Source organism: Anguilla rostrata, chromosome 1 (genome assembly GCF_018555375.3).
Source record: "Anguilla rostrata isolate EN2019 chromosome 1, ASM1855537v3, whole genome shotgun sequence".
NCBI lineage: Eukaryota > Metazoa > Chordata > Actinopteri > Anguilliformes > Anguillidae > Anguilla > Anguilla rostrata.
The window spans coordinates 83,344,688-83,367,160 of NC_057933.1; the positions used below are offsets into that span (position 1 = coordinate 83,344,688).

The 22,473-nt window shown below is 42.9% G+C and overlaps 3 protein-coding genes across 7 annotated transcripts in view; 2 read left to right on the forward strand and 1 right to left on the reverse strand.

Annotated features, from left to right (window-relative positions):
- kmt2bb (lysine (K)-specific methyltransferase 2Bb) overlaps positions 1–11,696 on the reverse strand; it is a 55,222-nt gene extending 43,526 nt beyond the window's left edge. Inside the window, exons 1-5 of the mRNA XM_064323709.1 lie at positions 11,295–11,696; positions 5,170–5,248; positions 1,311–4,589; positions 905–1,113; positions 633–752 (exon numbers count right to left, since the gene is read on the reverse strand). Of these exons, the coding sequence (XP_064179779.1) occupies positions 633–752; positions 905–1,113; positions 1,311–4,589; positions 5,170–5,248; positions 11,295–11,600 (3,993 nt within the window). The 5' untranslated portion in view covers positions 11,601–11,696. The remainder of the gene's footprint in view (positions 1–632; positions 753–904; positions 1,114–1,310; positions 4,590–5,169; positions 5,249–11,294) is intronic.
- A 3,302-nt stretch (positions 11,697–14,998) lies between these two features.
- psenen (presenilin enhancer, gamma-secretase subunit) lies at positions 14,999–18,126 on the forward strand. Of its 5 annotated transcripts, none has more exons than XR_010326004.1 (5): positions 14,999–15,157; positions 15,899–16,003; positions 16,612–16,716; positions 17,382–17,596; positions 17,671–18,126. XR_010326004.1 is itself a non-coding variant. In XM_064311948.1 (4 exons), exons 2-4 carry the CDS (start codon positions 15,943–15,945, stop codon positions 17,519–17,521), a joined length of 306 nt encoding a protein of 101 aa, XP_064168018.1. In that variant the 5' UTR covers positions 14,999–15,157; positions 15,899–15,942; the 3' UTR covers positions 17,522–18,126. The 5 variants fall into 5 exon arrangements, 2 of the variants coding, with proteins under 2 accessions (XP_064168018.1, XP_064168027.1); XR_010326003.1 differs by having other exon boundaries at positions 17,677–18,126; XR_010326005.1 differs by having other exon boundaries at positions 17,681–18,126.
- Positions 18,127–20,349: 2,223 nt separating this feature from the next.
- Positions 20,350–22,438, forward strand: hspb6 (heat shock protein, alpha-crystallin-related, b6). Its single transcript, XM_064311912.1, has 4 exons — positions 20,350–20,580; positions 20,815–20,980; positions 21,253–21,375; positions 22,115–22,438. Exons 2-4 carry the CDS (start codon positions 20,822–20,824, stop codon positions 22,280–22,282), a joined length of 450 nt encoding a protein of 149 aa, XP_064167982.1. The 5' UTR covers positions 20,350–20,580; positions 20,815–20,821; the 3' UTR covers positions 22,283–22,438.
- Positions 22,439–22,473: the final 35 nt, after the last annotated feature.

A 22,473-nucleotide genomic window follows, 5' to 3' on the forward strand; every position in this document is an offset into this window, starting at 1 on the left:
TACAAGGATGACTAAAACCACGATGCACATTCAGGGGCAGTGTTCACATCAAAGCAACCGAAAATACAATGATTCTCACTATGATGCTCATTATTCAGTTACAATAAGAACACTCATTTAATCACAGAAGTGATGGCGGAGGATGAAGAGTGTGCTCAAACTTTTACTTGTGAAATGCTCGCCATTGTCTTGCAATGTTACTGGGTGATGAAGACTTGAAATATAAATGTCAACAACTTCATACTGCAAACCCGTTACTTCACAGAACTAAGTTAGGGGTCAACAAATAGAAAATATGCAACTTAAGGGCTTTAGGTGGTTCACCTAATACAGGCAGGCCAGCGCTAAAGTCTTTAGGCTGAAGCCTCAGCTATTTCATTAACTGACTACAGCGATGGTGCCTACCAAGAGCAGTGTGAGGTTAAGTGAACCAGAGTTTCTCTAGTCAACGTGAACACCTGCAGGGCACACTCAGATTCACAGATACTGTACCAATCATTCATGTGATCAATATTAGTTCGCTCTTGCAGTACTGTGTGGCCTGGGGCAGCAACAAACAAAAAAAGTCAGTGGCTTAACGGTAAGTGCGTGGGAGGACTTTTTGAGTTTCTGTCTCAGAGTCATACCCATACCTGAGGGGCCCCATTCTTGTTAGCGGAGCCAGCTTCAATGCGCTCCTTTCTTTTCATTCTTCTCTTCACACCTGTCACACTGGCATCTCGAGCTCCCGCACTCATAGACCCGCACAGAAGCTACAGAAAACCCACGTTTAGTCACCGTTGCACGCGAGTGCCGTTAAGCGCTGAACTTACGACAGAGATCGTAACAGCACCGGCGAAGGAAAACCAAAAAACAGACAGTGAAGCACAACATCTAGGACATGTAACCGGGAAAGGGTCGTTACCTGGGAAGACTTCAGCTGCTTCTGCTGGTCAATCTTGATGAGCTGGACCCTCGCCCTCTTCAGCAGGTGGAACATCCTCTTGTTGGCACTGGTCAGACGAATGCGGTTCGAGGTGCCCTTCTCCTCCAACACCACCCGGTCGCTCTCCGTACTCCCGTCCAACTCAGGCTGCAGCTCCTGATCTGCAGCCTCTGATTTCAAGGTCTCATCTTTAGGAGAGGACAGGGTAGTCAAACAGGGCAACAGAACACGGCTAACAGAACATTAATCAAGTTAAGTATACACATCGCATTTTATGAACATGTTCAAACCAAAAATTACGCTAACGTGATGTGTTAATTAATCTCTTTAGTCTGGGAGTTCACGAACAACATATGCCTATGCACATAGCAAAGAGAATGTTTACCGTTGGGTTTGGGCCTAGGAGACTCAGCGTTCATGTTCATCTTTTCCTTTTCCCATTCCTCCGTGTGAGGTCCACTCTGCGACACCAGGACCTCGGAATCACTGGCGCGGACACACACCGCTACTTTTCGGACGACTCCGGGAGAATTGAGATCCTCGATCTTCAGCTTGGGTTTTTCGTTCTCCGTGTCGGAGAGAGACTTCATCCCACACGAGCCCTTGTCGTCATCAGCTCGGCCTCTCTTTTCCACATCAGCGGGGTTTCCAAAAGCAAAGCAGGTCCCATCCTTCTTCCGGCGTTTTCTACCAGTGCCTGGGGTCAGCTTCAGTTTTTTATACAGCTTTGATTGAGTCTTCCCTTTACAGAGCTTAGGAGTCCTTTTCATGCGAGGGAGGGCAGGACTGGAGGAAGATGGGTCCCCGCATGTTAGGAAACCTTTAGGGGAAAGTCGTTTCTTGTATTTTCTAACTTTCTCTCTGGGTTTAGCGAGAGTGAACACTTCTCCACCAGAAGCCCCGATCACACGCCATTTGAAACTGGGCTCCCTTAAGAGGGACTTTCGCTTTCCCGAAAGATTGTCGATGGTCGGACCTTCATCGGCAAGTGTGGAATCATCACTGGTCTCCTGGCTTAATGACAGATCAGCATCCAATGAGGGCTCTGTCAGAGTGTCTTCATTTTCCTGAGGCATTTCAGGGGTCAGGTCCTCGACAACACCATCCTCACGTTTCCTGCCCAGCCGTGGATGCAGGCCGAAGTGGTGGCCTTTCTTCGGGGTACTCCTTTTGGGGAGAACAGACATACCTGCATCATCCATAAACCTCTTTGGCGTCTTGATGACCCGTGAGGATCGAGCACTAACCACAGGCATGATAAAATGGCGGATGTTCTTGAGGAACTTGGATTTCCCCCTCTGGAGCTGTCTGGAGGCTGGCTGCAAACCTCCCTCTGCTCCATCCTTCTCATCCTGGTCAAAAAACTGCTGGGCTAACCCCATTTCCAATTCCTTACTCAAAATCGCTGGCCTGGCCCTTGCACGTTTCACCCCAAGAAACTGAAGGCTTGAGGTAGGAACTTGTTTCCTACGGTATTTTGTCTTCAGAACACCAACTAGTTTAGGCCTTGAAGGGGTCGAGGTGGCAAACGAACGGTAATCCTCAACATCAAACCTCTCCTGAGGCAATCTAGGAGGCTGGCCTTTACGTTTCAACCTTTGACCAATTAATGCCCTTCGACGCTTCTTGCCTTGTCTACGAGGTTTCCTCACAAAACACAATGGTCGTTCTTCTGTCACAGGAGGTTCCAACACCAAGACCTCTCCATCTCCTTTTGGATCTGCAGCAACCTCCTCTCTCGACTCTGGCTGCGTGTCGGGCACTGCCAAAGGTTCAGAGGAGGCAGGCTCAAGAGCAGCCACAGTTTCACAGGGCCACTGCTTCTTCCTCACAGGAGACAACCTTTTTCTCCTTGAAACTCCCACCTGACTCTTTCGTCGTCTTGGCTTAGGCATAACAGCTGTTGCCGAAAATTCCTCAGTCTGGGCCTCAGCTTCGGCAACAGGTAAATGTGGAGTGATTTCAACAGGGAGATTCTTCTTAGTCTTACGTTTGTGGCTTGTCCAAGGCTTATGGCCACGCTTCTTTCTTGAGCTAGTGAGGTTAGCTCTCACCCTTACTTTAGGAGCTGGCTGGATGGTAGCTTCCAATACGGCCGGTTTTTCCTCAGGAATATCACTGATAGTTTCCGCTATTAATTCTTTCTCCGCAGAATCAGGACCAACTCGACGAATCAAGAACGACGGCTGCAAACTGTTGAATTTGCCGGGTGAGGAAACCACCTTCAGCTGGAGTGGCGGTACAGTGTCTTCGATTAATATATTTCCATCCGTTTGTGTGGCCTCATCTGGATACGCTTGCTTCACCTCTCCCAGCTCAATACTTACAGATAACTTGTCTTTTCTCCGCTTACATGACTTTGCTCGTTTTCGTCTGTGCTTTGTTACTTCTGGTGCGTCCTCAACTTTAATCTCCTCACAGTCCACCTTCTCGGGACTTTTAATCACCCAAGAGTCATCGGAAGAAGCTTGGTTAATTTTTGTGGAGTCTCCCACACCCTCTGCTGTTTTGCCAAGATCTTCAGACTCCTGTGGCTTACTGGTTTTGCTTTTACCTTTTACTAACGTCAGGGTCCACACAAATTTACTCTGCTTCTTGCGTGAGCCCTTGGAGCCATGTCCACTAGAGTGTGACCGGGCTGAACTGGCCAGCATAGCTTTGGGATTCCTAACCCTCTTCAGCTTCAGTCCTGGGATCCCCATGTCTTGCCCGTCACTTTCAAAAGGTAGGCACTCAGCAGCATCAACAGATGACTTTTCTGGCTCTACTGCTAAAGGGATAGGGATGCCAGTTACCTGATAGTCTTCCTTGTGCTCATTTATGCTTGACACTTTCTCCTTTTCCTCACCAAGTACCGCACTGTCCCTTGTCACTGTTGAGATCTCTGCAGTGCTGACCTCCAAACTTGGACTTTCTGATTCGGTCATGAGACTCCCACCAGTTTCACACAGTGGACCTACTTTTTTACGCCTCCTTTGTTTAAAGACTTCAGGGTTAGTCTCCGAAGCTTTCCGCCTGCGTCGGCATTTCCTTCCATCGGTTTTTGACTCTGCACTTACAGCTTCCAACGGAAGATCCAGCTTTGGCATGGCGGGCTCCCCTTCTGTCTTTTGGTCATCAGTATTAGCTTTGGCCCTCCGACGAAAGATGCTGGGTTCTATTTTCTCTGCTGCCTTCCTCCCGCCTTGCTTTGTGATGGTGGCTTGTCCTCTTTTTCCCCCTCTGCTTTTTGCAGGTTCTGCACCTCCAGCTAGGCTCCCTTTCTTTAACTTCACATGGGCACTGGAGAGCTGGGCACCTTGTACTTTCCTGGCTTTCGAAAGGAATTTAAAACCTGCCACCTTTAGCTTTTTTCCGGGCTTCGGATGAACCACAGGTTCTTTCTTGACTGTCTTTTTTGACGCCAATTTGACAGTAATTCTGGGCTTTGTGGAGTTTTTGGGTTTTCCCCTTGTTGATGACTGAGGTGGCACTTTCTTTTCTGTTTGTGAAGGGTGGTTTTTTGAACCTTTGCCACTGTTTGTTTGAGATTTCTGCCTAGGTTCTGGGGGCGGTTTAGAAGGCTTTTTAGGAACTGGTGAAGCAGTTCTTGTTGACGAAAAGGCAGGTGCAGGAGGGTGCTTCTCTTGTGTCAGTTTTGACAATTTAGGTTTCGGAGGATTGCCTGAAAATAAAGATGAATGAGTTGTACAGTCAATTCTCATTAGTACATCCAAAACCACAGCCTGTGTTTTCTCAACAACTGCCTCACTGCAGATTATAGCTTTGTTATTCTATCACACATTATTCAGGAGCAGAGGAGGCCGAACAAGTGCAGCTGAATCACCCATTCAAACTCACATTGCCAATTTATGCAGCTGTGAAAGATGGAGCTATACTCTAATGTCTAGTTTTAAACAGGAACCACAAGCACAATTTCTGTAATTGGTTCATAACCAAAACTAATTTAGTTATGCAACAGACCTCTGTGCTTGTAAAATGTTTTACCATCCACCAATAAAAATTTGGAAACTGACATGAAGATTTCTACAAATCCATGCACGGTTAGCAGGAAAAAAAAAAGCCTAAAGGAAATTTTTAAAAATGAAAGAAAGTTGGGGGGGGGGGGGTCAGTGTTCTAGAGCTCCACTGCTTTCAATTACCATGGTGATCGTGACATCAGCATTAGAATTTTCAGTTAAGAACATACTAATCAAATATTTGTGATCTTGCCCCTTAAAGGGTTCGCACAGGGGGGTACTCACTTTTTGAGGGATTGTGTCCGGAGCGCAAAGGGCTCCTGTAGCCTTCATTTTCAGGGTCAAACCCTCGGAAATCATCTCCCTGACAGAGACACAGAGGATCAAAACCAATTCTTGCATGGCACATTTTCTTTACACCCAGGTAATGTTAATTCACACAAGATTTAAGAACTATAATGGTAATAGTTATGACTGTTAAAATTAACATATTAATTAAAGCAATTGATCAACTAACGCATTAATCAAATTAAAATTTAAAATTTAAAATGAATGAATCAAGGTTATTTTTATCCATATACATTTGTGCTGCATCTCTTGTTGGCTCTCCAAGCAAGATAAATTTTGGTAATAAACTCAGCCAGAAACTCATATGTACAACAGACTACAACCTCTTACAGCAGTGTCTTCAACAAACTAGGGTGCTGATTTTAATTTATTTTCCAATGAAGACTGCGCCACAACAACCGCCTGGTCCACCATCCCCCCCGGGGACCGATCAGGCCAACCCTCAGTCACCCGCAGCCAGCAGGCGGGACATGGCTGCATGGCTGCATGGCTGCATGGCTGCATGGCTGCTAGCCTCACTGCAATGAAGTGTGTATAACAGGTGTGGGAGGGGCACCAAAAGGAGCTCAGTCTGAGATAGCAATCAGACTGCAGAAATCAGATTGCAAATTAAGCATTTCCAATACGCACACACACATTAAGCCTTGTAGGAAAGTGAAGTTCTAAGCCCATCTGAAAGTGAATTCAGAATTTCTGGTATTGAGCAAAACAGCACCAAAACAGCCCAGATGTGATAATGACGAGATGAGAAGTATTTTTCAGGGTGGGGTTTTAATACATTAAAATCGTATGGGTGATTGTTCCCATGCGACTATACTCTAAAAACCAGTTTTTCATTCACTCTTGAAAACAAAGTCAAAGCAAATCAAAACACACATCCCACTGAATCGGTCACTGGATATTTCTCATAAATCGTATCTGGTTTAAATTCCTTTCAGAAAGCATAGATGGGGGAGATTTGTGAAGATGTATTTCCTGTTGAAAGTTACAGACCATAAAAACCACAAAATTAACCTGGTCTTCAAAAATATTTTTTAAATGTTCACTCACGTCTCACACAACATGCACAGCGATTTAAATCTGTTTAAATTCACTGGACTGAAAAAAACAGGCGGACGCAAATCAAAATGGTGAATTCAGGCAGTGTAACTAACAAATGAATTGCGACTATTTTATTTAATGAATATGCTTACATTACCATCAGCATAATGAATTCCATGCATTAACTGACCTACGCATTTAAATACCTTTTACTGCTGCTGCTATTGTCATTAATTACATTACAGGTTGTGATATTTCAGGAAAACCGGCCAAGAAACACTTCATAATAATTTTTTATGACTGGTCTTAAGGAGGAGGCTGACACCTTGCTGCTGGAGGACAGAATTACAGGCCAGGCCTGCAGCAGAAAGAACATGGCCTTACCAACACATGTACAGGACAGTGTCTTCTTCAGAGCACCATCTTTCCCCACTATAGCCCACCCATCATAGGGCTCTACATTATCACTTTCCTGGGGCAAGTAAAACTGCTCGGTCACTTGCCCAATCGGACAATGCAGTGCTCATTCAGAATTTTAGTTTGTTCAAATATCAATTTTACACTAAGTCGGAAGCAGAGTTGCGTGTGCAAAGAAAGAAGGTTACAAGGTGGGTACCACATTGGTAACGGAGACCAAGCTTTCCCTTGATAGAATAAAAAAAATCTAGAAATAGACCTCACCTCTCCCTCTGAAACTGCATGCTGAGACATAGCTTCGCCCATATAATGGTAAATGGACTGCATTTATATAGCGCTTTTATCCAAAGCGCTTTACAATTGATGCCTCTCATTCACCAGAGCAGTTAGAGGTTAGGGGTTAGGTGTCTTGCTCAAGGACACTTCGACATGCCCAGGGCGGGGTTTTAAACCGGCAACCCTCCGACTGCCAGACAATCGGTCTTACCTCCTGAGCTATATCGCCCCATATAATAAAATGTGCTATGTTTCCGAACATTGTGACAGACTTATTTAATCAAGCAAGAGTTTGAGCTGGCGAGTCCGCACCCTTTCAATGTGTCTTTCAGTGAAGTCAAAGTTGCTTGACAGTGAGCAGTTGCCAAGGCAAAAGCCCGGAAATAGTACTAAAAAAGACCCACTTCAGCCAAAATGGTTCAAATCTTACCCATGGCTACTCTTCAATGAGGAAGAAATTACCTGCTTATCGTGCAGTTCACATGCAACTGACAATGAAGAGTGAGTGCTTAAAATCATTGCATTAGCGAGGAATTCAAGAGCCATACGTCATACAGCCACATCAACAAAAAAAAAAAGTGACAAAAATGACCTTTTATCCCAGGATGCATCACTGAGCCACACAAGACCACATTAAAGACATGCGTCTCAGAGGAGGTCCCCAAGCAAGGGCGGTCATGGTGACCATCGCCATGGCAATGTCCTTCCCGACCCCAACCCCCACCCCCCCCCAACCTTCACACCTTTTTTCAGTCTCAGTTTTACAAAAACATCTCCTATTAAAAAGCAGTCACGTGTGTATTTTGAATTACAGAATGAAGAAGACCTGCTCCCTTCCACACATCATCTCCTGAAATGCCCTCTCTCTTGCAGATATGCCCCTCCCCCTTCCGGACAGGAGCTGCAGCCTACACACGGCCGCCTGGTCCCTGCTTCGGCACGAGTAGCACGGACAGGAAACAGTGACAGAGTTCTGAACGTCAGTTAAGGGCTGTGAAACTGAAAGCAGTTTATTAATATTTCTTTCATGGTGGTACAGAGACATTTAATGCTGATTTTAAAAAAGCGACAGACCACACCTATGTTCAAACCCTAACAGACCGGTCGTGTTTTGTACAGTTATCAAAGCATTCGGACACATCATAACTTGCACAGGCATTGCAGTGGTGGGATAACCATTCTTGCTTTCCTTTTTTTGCAAAGACAAGCTAGGAAATATATCTGCATTTGCACAATGTACACACTGTCAGAGCTGCTATCCAGGGTCTTCCATTTTCAGAACATGGAATCTCTGCCCAAGCACAACATCTAAATAAAACTAATTATTAATAGGCCCACTATCACAGCAACTGCTAACAATAACAGCTTTATTATAGCGTTACTTAACAAGTTTTAATATCAGTTGTTGTCACAATACGTTACTTTACCTCTCCAATCTCACAGCACTGATCAAAATCATGCACAAATGTCAAATGAGACAGTTGTTTCTCTATTCATTATGTCTTTATCACTTTCTATTCTATCTCATTTCTGCAGATGTTTCCATAGATTAGCGATAAATCATAGAAAACAAAATAACGCCAAGCAATCTGACATTAGGGGAAAAGATAATGCAGAAAGCTTAAATTTCACAGGGCCTTAATTTGCCCAGGGCCTCTCCAGATCAAATCACTGGACAGTTGATGGACTGCCAAACATAGAACTCCACAAACAAGTCCACTGCCAGGAGACCACCAGCAACAAGCACAGAATCACAGACACCAAAGCAAACGGTGAAGAACACGTGCAGTTAACCTAAAGACCCTAAAGGCCCAAAAGGAGCCTTCTGGCTTTTCTAACCGATTCTGCAGCTAACCGAACGCAAGGAGCCGGTGCTGCATGCACCATGCGTCTCATTCCTTGTGGTTTAAGTAAAGGATGAAAACGCAGGCGCAAATAAATGATGGGGTGACCTTATGTCTCCCCACATTACAGAGAGTGTTTTTATGAATGAACATTGTAATGTGTATCCTCGTGGTCCCACGTAAGAGCGTACGCTATCCAGCACTACGGAAAGGGCAGCACAAAAAATGTATAGTCCAGCTATGGCAGCAATTACTGCGTCAATTAGTCAAGATGGGGGCGACGTAGCTCAGGAGGTAAGAGCGGTTGTCTGGCAGTCGGAGGGTTGCCAGTTCGATCCCCGCCCTGGGCATGTCGAAGTGTCCCTGAGCAAGACACCTAACCCCTAATTGCTCTGGTGAATGAGAAGCATCAATTGTAAAGCGCTTTGGATAAAAGCACTATATAAATGCAGTCCCTTTACCCTTTATGAATGCATCCCATTAATAAATCCACACCTTCACCCCTTCACTAGTTTCACGTGAACTTTCAATATAATAACCCAAAGCACAGCGCCAGTACTGATAATTTTATCAGTCATATTTAGACCATTTTTAGACCACAATATATGGCCTCATATTGTGAAGCACGTCAGGATATACAGACAGGTCATTATGTCCTATCTGTCTGCACAGAGGTCTACCTGTAAAAGCTTGGCTGCAGAATACCCCATTCTACAGAGTGCTCCTGTCCTGACTAAACTCCACTGCTCAATAGGCATCAACTATTCCCTTTTTTTATTTTTTTATTTTTACAGGTACACAGAACACAGGAGTGACAAGATGATGTAAATTCTTTATAAATGCGCAAGACAAATTTTAAAGTTACTTAAGTTAGCGGGAGTTGAATATGGCAGCCTCATGTTTCACTTGTCCTTCTGGTTATTGAACCAGGTATCTTCTAATTAATTACAGTTTCTAGACACCTGTGAATATAGCATGTTTACGTAATAATGTTTCTTATTGATAATTCATATTTTTAAAATACATATCACCATGCAACTAAAGGGACAACAACGACTGTCAAATAAACCAGTACTATTTGGCATGTCCAAGATTGAATATACTTTTATTAAAAACAAGTACGTGTTTAAAAAGTAATCCCCAGAAAGTTGCACAGACATCTGCTGCTTTGACCAGGGATAACAGTATTAGCTGTTAGGTATTAAAGTTAGCATTGCTCTGCTAGATGGCGATAGAAAAAGAAGAAAAAGAAGGGGAAAAGAACGCAGGTACGCGATCATACTGCACGAAATAATTCACTACGGGACACTGAAATTAGTTCGCCATCACAAAAAAATATTCAGATTTCTAAAAGTGCACTAGTAGCTGTAACTTGTCCTTTATCGGTTTTCTGTGACTTTCAACGCAAATTTACGGGAACCAACCTGGTCGGAGAAAACTCTAGGTCAGAAAATAACCACATGGGAGAGCTTGTATTTACATCTCAAGTAACCCACCCGTTTGTTCAAGCTAATAGTCAACATGAACAATACAAAAAAATCTAAATACAATCAGTCAGTTTCAGTAAAATAAAATGCATGTAAATGTCAAGTTTCGCGGGTGTTCAATGGTTAAATTCAGCAAAGGGCTATTAGTCCTAGGACAATAGCGGCTTAACGCGTTTTTGCACGAAGTAAAGCGGTAACTTGAATACTTTAAGTTACCCTGCGATACTTAAGCCAGGTACCTTACTGTGAATTACACAAAACGGATTTACCCACTCAACATGGAGAGATCCGCTGTGCTACTTGTTTCACCCATTTCGTCCAAATGCATTCAAGGCACTAGAGGATATACTAGGCTAGCTAAGCTAGCCAGCCATCTACTGCGATCGTTTTCCCTCCATTAACTGGGCACTGTGCAAACACCGTAGTCCAGTAATGTAGGTTTCACACATACTAGTCGATCACTAATGATACAGAAAGCCATAAAATGAGCGTGCGTCCACTTTGCATAGTGTTGGTTTAGTGCGTGTGTTTAATAAGCTTCCTCTGTCGACCATCTTGATATCTTGCTACATTCATTCTGTTCTACAATGCAGCTAGAAACTGGCTAGCCCCCTCCCCCTCTCCAGCATTAGCTAGTACTCTCGTAGCTACATCCAGCGTTGACTTGCTGCACACCTGCAAAACGCAACACGTCTGGATGCGCAGAATATTATGTTTAATGGGGTTTATCAATACGAGAGGATAACAACAAATAAGCGAATACGGGAAAATCTAGATGTCCTCCTTTGTTGATGACACCCTCCAGCTACTTAGCTCGCTAGGTATAGTTAGCTTGCTGGCGATCATGGTCTGTCGGTAAACTTGTCTTTCTTTTGGCTAACAATGTATAATTTTAAAAAGACACCTCGTTTTAAGCGAGCAAGTGTCGTACCGTGCTATTTATGCGAGGTACGAGCCATCTGATTCAAATCAATAGGTTGCTAGTTTTGGAGCTCACCTCTTCACTGCCGCTTGAGTTGTAACCGGCCTCTCCCAGGCTCTTGTATTTAACCTCCATCCCAAGTAAACGTAAGTGCGACGGGTCGTCGTTTAGCGCAAGTCCTAGGTTGGAGGGCCTTGGGCCTCCAATGTCTGTCTCTCCGGCTTCAGTCCCAAACCGGCCGAGCTGTGAACGCTTCTCAGAACGCAATCGACTACGCGACGACCAAGGCCGACCCGGGAAACGACCCCTAGCAGCGGCCGTACCGCATGAACTTCCCCCAGTAGCCGCGGTTGCTGATCCGCATCCCGCTGCCGCCATCATTAGCTCCCACAACAACACCGAAAAAACCTGGGTGAGACGACAGGGGAAGGCGCGAGGTAGGGGAGGGGAAACCACGAGCTCCCTGGGAAAGCGAGTCTTTTCTGTTACCCCTTCAAAATGTTACCTTTGGGTCAGTTATAACAGGAGAGATATAAAAAAAACTCGAATATTTCTGGCCGGGCGAGTTATTCCTCAGATTTCGTCATAAAAAATATCAAGAAAGCTAATGCAGAGCTATGCTCCACTATGGCGACGCTGTAAAGCTACACTTTGGAAAGTGAACTTCAAGACCCAGCGTTCACTACGGGCATGCTACACGCTTCCTTCTTCCCTTCAAGCAGTAAGCAAATGAACTACAACCCCCGTGATAATTAATACTTTTTGCACGACCAATAATTATGAAGAATATTGAAGATATGAGTATTTTTGTGGAACTGAGAAAGAGACAATAACGCACTTAGTTTAAGAATGTGTTTATACCAAACTTATTTGGAACAACATGGAGCATTTTTTATTTTGTGAAGAAACATTCCATCGAATTATCTTTGATGATGATATGGAAGTAGACAGAACATTTTTTTATCTGTTTATTAATTTTATATGGCAAATTCATAATTTACATTCATAAGAAAAAAATAGATCAATGGAAAATATATTTAATTGATTCAAAGTAGAAATTATATAATTATATAATGGATGACTGTCTATTATTGAAAAAAAGTTTTTGTTAAAAAAGATAAAATAAAAATATAAAAAGTTACACTTAACGCTTCTTATTTATAACTCCTTTAGGCACAAGTGAACATTTGTCCAATAAGATATGTCTAAATGTCCAAATGTATGAGTCTAATAATACTTAATTTTTAATGTACCCTTCATAAAATGTCCATTGACCAAAGTGCACACAGTAAATGTTAACACATTAATTTTCTGCAGCAAATGGTTTAATTCTGTAGTGGAATTTATTGTAATGCCATTGGAAAATATACTGCAAAGGTTTAAACAATGTGGTCAGTCAGATAAATTGGCAACATGCCAGTGACTCTTTAAAAATTGTATTTGGAAATTTGTCACAAATTTCAAATACTCTTGGTCTGTGTGTGTGCGTGAGTGTCTCTGTGTGTGTGTGTGTGTGTCCATTATATAGTTTCACAAAATTTCTACAATAGTTCTCACATTTGATTCGTTCAAGTGAAGACAGTGATCACCATAAACCACAACAATTCCTTGTCCACTTTACGAACCTGGTAGTCAGCTAGATATTTTTTTGTCTGCCTGTTTCCCTGTGGGATGATGGTGTTGGTGGGCCAGTAGGGGGCAAACTTCCCTCTGGTCAAATAAACCCCAATGCCTCAGAGCAGTGATGGGGATACTGTGCTTTAGGAGATGTCATCTTTCAAACAAGACATTAAACTGAGACCCCGCCTTGCTGTGGTAATTAAAGATCCCACAACACTTATCACAATGAGTAGGGGGGTTCCCTGGTGTCCTGGCTAAATTCTAAGCCTGGCTCTGTCAACCTGCCACTTAATCATCCATCCCCCAGTTTAATTGGCTAACAATTGTTGTCTCCCTGTCCTTCTCAGCTGTTGTTTGGTGCGTGTTCTGGTGCAAAATGGCTGCCATGCATCTCCCAGGTGGGCTCTACGCATTGACGGTGGTTGAGGAGAGTATATGTATATATATATATATATATATATATATATATACATACATACCAGACCTGGGTCAAATGCGTATTTGTTTTGAATTCAAATACTTTTCTAAGCTTTACTGATCTTGTCTGGTGTATTGGAATCATTAAATACTCTCAAAAAGTGCAAACCCCGCCTTCTTATTGGCTGGCTTAATTACACCAGGCAAGATCAATAGAATACAGAAAAGTATTTTAATCCAAAACAAATACGTATTTGACCCAGGTCTGATACGCACACACACACACACATATATAAATATATATATAAATACTCTGTCTCTGCCTGGCAGTCTGTCTGTCTGTTGATGTGTGTATATATACATAAGGTATAGACAGTATGTACAAAACGTTTATGAGCTACTTTATTTAACACTTACCCATAGCTGACTGAAGCACTATTATAAATATAAGAATGCGAGTGGGGCTCAGTGGAAGGAGGTGAGATGGGGACAACTATGCTGGCATTAGCAACAGAATCCTAACAGCGACTAAATTATCTGTTATTTTCAGGTGTTTTTCCTCCAGATACGACCAATAAGCATAACCACACAGACATTGTTTCTGCTTTATCTATTATCATGCCTGATTCAAAGCTTTTAGGCCCATCCACAGGAAAGTCACAAAAGTCCAATCATAAAAAGAGTTGGTATTGTCTTATTACACAAGGGAGGGAACAAACCTCCCAGGTTATGCAATGGTCAGTTATACAACATTGGTCTCCCAGCCAAGGTCAGCACTGGGAGGGACTGGTCGCAGCTCGGGGGAAGTGAAGTGTCTCATGGCACTGGGAAGCTTAAAATCCTGACATCCTAACATCACGCAGTGCATACAGTGTGTAGCACATCAGAGACTTGTGTTCCCAAACAATGACAGCAGTAACACTCGGGCTTCACCCACCTGTGATATGCAACACATTCGTATGAATCTTGGACATATCCTGATCTGCTCTAATGTGAATGTACATTCCACAACTGTTCATGTGAAGTCATCGCTTCGCTAGCTGAAGCCATGCAACTGTATGCACTCTTGACCCACTATATACAGTGCCCTTCACATTTAATCATATCCTTGATAAAGATTAGCAAAGAATGCTGTAAAAAAAAAAAAAAAACAGTACAGGTAATAAGCCATACCATATGCACAGAAGAATTGGAAGATTATGTTCCTTTACACGATTTCTCAGAGGAAAAGCTTTTAGTTATCAAGCACTATTTTCCCCTAAAAAGATGTGTCAACATTATTTACACTCCTAATAGTTATTTAAAATGTAATACAAGAACAGTAAATCAGCAGTAACCATGTGTGGAAAATATAAAATTATTTGTGTATTATTTGTGTCCACAGACCATATTTGACTGATTGATCAAATGATTTATGGATTTCAATCATTTACATATTTCTAAAAGCTTGCTGTAAATATATTCATGTGACCATCGGCGTTTGTCATATTATTATTACACATTTTCTATGATGTGCAGATTCCCGGATCTCAATCAAATGTGTACAGGATAAAGTATGAAAATTTGTCATAACATCAGCGTCCATCCCTCCGTAGAATACAATTTCTTCTTGTGAATATTATGTTTTATAGGTCTCGGCTTTAGAAAAATTCTGTATGAGGATATATATTTAACGAACTGTTACCCCCTCAACACGAGATACACATCACACGCTCACTGTCTGCTGTAAAACTGATGCGCTCCTGAAAACTGTAGAGCTTCCGTATCCCGGAAGCGGAACTGTTGACCGTGTATATTTTGCTTGTGAGAGAGAATTGGGAATTGTGGTTGAGAAATTGTAGGTTACCGTTTTGTTTTATGTTTTCGAAAGTGGCACCTGGTGACGAAGGATACTATTAAAGGTGAACAATTATCTAAGTAGATGTCTAATTTTTCTTATATCAGAGATGATGTCTACTTTTCGAGTAAGATAGTTGGCTCGCTGGCTAACTTGCTATCAGTGTGGCGGTAGCTTCATAGTTAGCACTCTTGAAAGTAATTTGCAGAATGCAACGTTATTTTAGTTTGGTTTCATCGGGCGACTAGCTAGATTACGATTTGCTGTTCCTCGTGAGTAATTCAGAGAACTAACTGGCTTAGTGATTTGTGGTACTTTGCGTGGTGGTTCGATGCGACAAGGCCCTCGCGAAGCCACTGTTATTGTTCTTTTACCTCAAAACCTTTCGTAGGTTCTGCTATGAGGTGCTGGTACCGTTATGGACAACAGTGCCCCAAGATCAACGGGAACATGTGTAACTAGATTCGCATTCACCTGGAGTCATACCTGGGCCGGGTCCAGGATTAACTTGGCACCCAGTTTAAGACGAACCTCCGAAAATTGTCCCACTGTCCAAATGTAGGCAATTACTACCGGCTTCTTCGAGAGAATCTGGCGAAATTTTATTACATTTTTAATCCTAACTCGACGAAGTCGCAAACAAGTCAAGCTGTAGTAGTTGGAGATAAAATGGAACATTACTGTCATAACTTTTGATGTATTGTCTAATGCATTTTACTAGAATTGATGTTTTATGGATTGCGTCCCGCAGGCCTGCTACTTATTTGGTCACTTATTCATGTTTTATTTCGTGTTTGTCTGATAGAATCCACACAACGGACCGAGGGACCCCAGAAGCTGCCAATCACCATGAATCTGGAACGTGTTCCCAATGAGGAGAAACTCAACCTCTGTAGGAAATATTATCTGGGTAAGGGATGCTTATTGGTCCATACTTTTCTAAATGCTGAATGCCATGCACAAGATTCACACCCGTGGCTGTTAGTGTCCGGCTGGGACACAAATAACATTTGTCATTACTTTAGACTTTTTTGTTGTTCTTCACAAACACAGTTTGGCAAGTGCAGCACTCACTAAAAGTAAGTTGGAAAACTGAGTTTAAGAAAAAAGTGTAACAGTGGCATTTATGTGTGAGTTATAGTACAGCACTGAACAGACAGGCGGGTGCCTTACCTCAAGCTAATTTTATTCTTGTTCATTAAAGCATTATCCTGCTGCTTCATTAACACTTTAAATTTAATAATAAAAAGCCATTGCACTTTTAACTATTGATTAAGAAGAACAATTGAAGTATTTGCGTCTTGCACCTTCTGTGTGTCAAGTCAAGACAACAAATGCATCAATAACTTTCTCATTTGAATTTCCTACAGTGGAACTGCAGGTCCTGGCGTTTCCGTGTTTTCTGAGATTACTGTAGCTGAATATTTTTTGCAATTCAGACTGGGACAGCAGTGAATTCCAAACTAAACATGTGTCCTGTGCAGTCAGTTGTTCATTTATTCTTCTGTTTTTTTGCAGGTGGTTTTGCCTTTCTTCCTTTCCTTTGGCTGGTAAACGTGGTGTGGTTTTTCAGAGAAGCATTTATGAAACCAACGTACACCGAACAGCTCCAGATCAAAACATGTGAGTGTGACTAGGTGCAGTTTCTGAATCTCTTGTAGCCTACACAGCGCAGAACTTGGGTGCTTTTTTAGGACATCATAATTTAAAGGAATATGTCCTGTGTAATACTTAAATTTATTTGACACCCATAATAATTAAATTTATATGATACCCATATTCAGAAATACCTAACAGGATGTGATGGAAAGATAGTGTAGATGTTGTGTGTGTCATTGTGTGTGTTAAGGAAAAAGGCATTAGTATTAAATAGCCAGGGCCACATTGTTGATTAAGCTAAAAAAAATCTAATTAAATGAATCATACAGCTGAAGCTGAAACGAGCCTCATGGATTAATTGCTGTGATGTGATCATGGTGCTGGAAAAACAAAACCTTAAAGCATTTACCTTGACATGGCATATGCTACGTGTATCAGGGAATGCACGTGTCAAGAACATGTTATGAAACCAATAGCTGCATTAGTACAGTATGTGGTGTCTAAGAGGGTGTACAATATCTGGCCGAATTGCATAATTTGATTTATGTTGCTTGGTGTTTTGACATCCATCCACAAGTCTCACCCGCCGTTGGTTATCCAAGGCGTTTTATGTCAGTGTATACATAATGTGATGTAATGAATTGCATTTTTATGTTTGTCCTTTGCGGTCCATATGCGATCTCTTCCAGATGTGAAGCGCTCTGCTCTGGGGCTGTTGCTGTGGGTCGCAGTGCTCACGACGTGGATAACCATATTCCAGCACTTCCGCGCGCAGTGGGGAGAAGTGGCAGATTACCTGTCCTTCACCATTCCTCTGGGGATCCCCTAAACAGGAGACCTAACGAGGAGAGGACGCGGCATCCTACATCCTCACTCCGTTTGCTTTACCTGCTTTTTGTCTTGTCTGCACACACACACACACACACACTCACACACACACACACACACACACACACACACACACACACACACACACACACACACACACACACACTCACACACTCACACACACACTTGTAAGCACTAAGATACACCTCCTGGACTCTTCATTTGAAACCCAACACTTTCAGAAATGTGTTACTGTTTGTCTTTGTTTGACCACGTTAGATTTATATCGATTACAATCTTGCATTCCAGTAAACGAACAAGTACTACATGCACCTTGCAACTCTGTTTATTCTGTGACCATAAGAGATTGTTTAAAGCAAAGTGAGTTTAAATGAGAACCATTTTAAGGTTATGGCTTTTTTTGGGCAGATTTAACATTGCCCCACACTATTCAGGATTTGATTTGTAACAATTACTTTTCCTCCCATTGCTTTTATGTTTGAAACAAAAATTTAACACCAACTGCTGAATACATTTTAATGTGAATGTATGAGGAATTTGTTTTTTTTTCAGTGAGTAAAATAAAAATGGAAATGAAAAACGCCACCCTCGCCCCCCAATCACAGTATCTATGTATGCTAATGTCACCTTGGCACTGTTGCTCCAGAAATATCTGCAGGTACTCTCTTGTTCACTGAGGCTTATTGTTATACCCCAGCAATGAACCTTTAAAAGATACTAACGTGTGTTATTGCAGCCATGCTACCCATAATTCTAGACAACCAGGCCTGTCTAGGATTTTTATACATAAGCCTAGGTGTATGCTTAAAACCCTGTGCTGTACCTCCTGTTTTGCTTTTACGTTTCCCTTATTTACCCAGGTTTTTCCCTTTTTTGTTCACAACCTGTAGTTTCATACACTCAGGATGTTTGTGCAGTATCGGTAACTGTTCTGTATATGCGTCGTCACCACCGATGCTCTGTCTTGCGGACATACCCACACACACACACACACACACACACACACTCTACCATTTTAGGGCTCCATCTGGACCCGGCTATAAATCTTGGCAACCCAACTGTCATTCTCTCGGCCAAGCGTCTATAAATGACCCATCGCCCTCCTCTTTGCAGCCTTAGTCAGGCTCTATTATGAAACCCAATCGCTGCTGCTACCACCATCCCCCTGGGATTCCACCGGGTGCCATTTTTAGCAGCAGAGTCACAGATTGAGTGACAAACTCCCACTTCTGTTTCTTGCAGAAGGCACAGAGGACGTGCTTTTTTATTTTTTTTTTATTTTACAGGGCCCCGTGGCACCGAGCGGTTTTGCCCTGAGCCTGCCTGTCTCTCCAGGCACAGCTGCGGGGCCCGTGTTTGTGTGGTCCCCACCCCCCCTCCCCGAGAAGCATTCGGCGCTGGGTGCATTTGTTTTGACTAGCGGGGATTTGACAGAGGGATCACAGAAGGATGTTGAGCAGGCGGGCGCATAGCATTCTGTTATGCTAACAACTTATATAAGCCAGTTACGGGACGTGCCGCTCAGCCACGACGCACGCTGTTCGCTGGAAAGGTCAGCCTCGTTTTCCACAGTCATTTTAGGAACACTGTTCGGCCAAACGTTGCGATCTAAGAGGCCCTCAAAGGGCTGCCAAACAATGCAATTTGAACGTTTCTTCCTCATTGTAGGTTCAGCAAAACACTTTTTTCCCCCCACAAATTCAGAATTTGTTCATACTAGATCCTGTGAAATCAGAACAAACCTCTGTTTGTTTCACTCCATAGAAACGGAGTTGAGAGGTGATGTCAAAGCGGAATTCAAATAATTTAGACATAGTACAATGCTGACCTTTCTAATTATACTGCTGTGGTCTATATGCCGCCGTTTTAATCAACAGAGACTCTGAAAATGCAGAGATGGCGAATCCCCATAAACAACACTTACAGCATTATGTCCAAAGCTGCACGTAAGGCAATGTCAGATAAAATTTTAACGCCTAGAAAATTATTCGGATTATGAATTATTATTATCGTTGTTAGTGTTGCCATGGCGATTTTGAGCCAAACGCCGACAATTTTGTCAACAGATTTTATAGTGTGCGTATTAAGCGACGACGGTGCTTATTATTTAAACAAATAGAGACAGATAGGCTTCCTAGTTTCTTTGGAACGTGCACAACAACGTGTCCTGTGAGATCTAAAAAGGTAATGAACGTGAGATGCTATATCTGTGCACGTGTCCGAGGTGCAGGTTATATCTCGCGCCAGGAACAAGCTGTACACTGCCCCCACACACAGGCGTACACCTTCTAACATATTATTAGCAACCGTCCAGGAAAATGACAGTTTGACATTGTGATAAACCTTTACTGGGAAGGTGGAACGCGATACCATTCTGTAATTGAAAACGCATAGATTATGGGAGGGAATTTACAATGATGTTATCATTTATTTAAGTGCTGTAGACTACTGCGTAGAATGACCAAGCCCATTCCAGATCTGTTCATTAAATCCCTTAATAGAAACTGCCACAAACATAGTGTCACGTTGTCATCGGGCTTGGTCACAACACTAAATATATAACCTACAAAATCCCCGGCTATCTAAAAAAGTCCCATCAGCACATTCACTTTCAAAATCAATGGTGAATTATTATGTAACTTTAGCATCATAAATAATGACCAAAATACAAAAACAAGAATTAGTACGCTAATTATTCCAAATCGCATACGGCATGGTATGTCTTTTGGATGCTCTAAAATAGTGATGCGGTACATTGTGGCTACTGTAGCCTGCCAACCTCGCCTCCTCCTCTGTGTGAAAGGGCGATGGTGGGCTACGGTGTGTCCGAGAGGGTAGCGGTTTCGTTTGTCACAACATTAGTGCCGTGCGCAAGGTGGAACTGTGACGACAGGCTGACTAAACACGAAACTGACGCCAGGAAACTGCTATAAAACTGTGACCCGTCAAAGCCAGGCATTTGCAGGCTGCTTGCACCGCAGGACAAGAGCATCCACACATCTTTTTGATCAGTTTCATTCGGGCTTTAAGAACTGAACGGTAAAATAATCCTTATGGTACTTTATGATCGTTTTTGCTCTGGAATACTGTGCTACAATTAACACTTTGAAGGAACACCTTGGATGAGTAGCTTAATTATATTTCCCAAACAAGTCGAGCAGACGTCACCCGAAATGTCACCCAGAAGTTTCTTAACTAATTTGTCAACAACTTTTTTTACGCACAGGTTTTTGTTTTTCGCTCTTGTAATCGTTCTATGTTCTTCTGCTGCAGAGGAGAAATGGACTTCGACCTGCCGCCTTCAGTCCCTCTCGGTGGCATTCCATGGGAGAGGGTTCTCTCGCCGCTGATCCCTCGGCTAAGCGGAACACAGGGTCCGTATACCTGGGCACCATCGGAGCAGCAGATTCCCACCACGGAACACACTGGCTCTTCGCAGGCAAGTCCACTCGTGAATGAAATACTTCACTAAACTACGTTTAGCTTTATGTCTTTGTTGTTGTTGCACTTAAAGCATGATATTACTGCACCCCAAGAATTCTTGGTGGCAGGCGCTGAATCAAGAGACTATAGCATCGGAATTCTGATAGGACGTGAGGGGTCATGTCTGCTTAATAGTGGACAGTTCATTAGCTGTTATACACGTTTCTAAAATAAAAATAATAAATAAAAACTTGAGTGTAGACTAATGTATTCTTGCTATGTAAACAGGTCGCTTGTGATCGCAGTGGGTTTACCGTACATGTTGACGTGAAGCACTTCTGCCCGGAGGAGCTCATGGTGAAGGTGACAGGAGACTTTGTTGAGGTTCACGGAAAGCACGAGCAAAGAAAGGTACACCGTCTAACGAAAACTAATTTGCATTTGGCACTTTTAAAACTCTGTTTCGGGTTTTATTACAAATACCAAGTGTACATTTGTTTTTCTCATTTTATTTATATGTTGCCTTCGAATTTCATAATTCAGAGGGTGGGAATTTGAAAACCTAATTCAGGTTTTAATGCAGCCTAAGCGATTTGCTGCAATGTAAATAGTTGCATGACTTTTTAATAAAGTAGCCTATATTGTTTATTTAATGCAACTGCAGAGAAAACGTGCAACGCTTCTATTAGCCAGAGCGATAAAAACACGACGAAAAGACTCGCTGGCAGGTTGCTCACTTACAAGACACTCGTCATATAGGAATAGAATACAAAGTGTGTTTTCCCTTTAGGAACGGGAGAATGAGGCTTCGTGTACTCCAAATGATGTATATATCATTTGGATTAAGCATAAACGAGCAGCCAATCACAACCCTAGACGCCATAGTACTATTGAGTACTATATGATCGCTTCAAATCAGCGAGTCGATAACCCGACAGCTCTGCTATTGTCGGGATCAGGAAGCGTCACTTCAGTCACTCGCTCCTTAAGCACAAGGACGGTTTGCTTATGCGCTATATATTAGTAATAACACATTGAATGCTTGCTATCGGTCACGTAGACTCAGTAACCTATGAAACATAAAGCTATTTATAATCAGCTCTATTCTCTATTAGTAGCAAATGCCTGAATTGCAATTTGCCTCCTGAAGGACGGGCCAGGCTTGGTGTCGCGGCAGTTTAACCGTCGGTACCGGATCCCAGAGGGAGTGGACGTGGCCGCGCTGGAATCCGCCGTGTCCCCAGAGGGCATCCTGGTCATCTGCGCCCCTCTGCTGCAAGGGGAAAGCTCCCGGCCTCTGCCTCACACTGGACCCTGAGCCTACGCCTCCAAAGGACGGACGGACGGGCTAGGAAACACGCCTTTAGAGACACTGTGACCCGACCCAGAGACTACCACAGAGCAAGAGCCCGATCCGTTGCTGGCAAGCTGCTTGCGCAAACACAATAACACACCACTCGGACTGTTACGTACAGTACATCATGACAATGTATTCATCCAGAAATTCGA

What these genes read in the sequence shown, in the direction of transcription:
- psenen (XM_064311948.1), top strand. Translation starts at nt 15,943, where the DNA reads ATGAATCTGGAACGTGTTCCCAATGAGGAGAAACTCAACCTCTGTAGG. An exon ending in CTGTAGGAAATATTATCTGG is followed by an intron (nt 16,004 to 16,611) that starts GTAAGGGATGCT and finishes GTTTTTTTGCAG; the next exon opens with GTGGTTTTGCCTTTCTTCCT. An exon ending in ACAGCTCCAGATCAAAACAT is followed by an intron (nt 16,717 to 17,381) that starts GTGAGTGTGACT and finishes GATCTCTTCCAG; the next exon opens with ATGTGAAGCGCTCTGCTCTG.
- hspb6 (XM_064311912.1), top strand. Translation starts at nt 20,822, where the DNA reads ATGGACTTCGACCTGCCGCCTTCAGTCCCTCTCGGTGGCATTCCATGG. An exon ending in AACACACTGGCTCTTCGCAG is followed by an intron (nt 20,981 to 21,252) that starts GCAAGTCCACTC and finishes CTATGTAAACAG; the next exon opens with GTCGCTTGTGATCGCAGTGG. An exon ending in GAAAGCACGAGCAAAGAAAG is followed by an intron (nt 21,376 to 22,114) that starts GTACACCGTCTA and finishes TGCCTCCTGAAG; the next exon opens with GACGGGCCAGGCTTGGTGTC.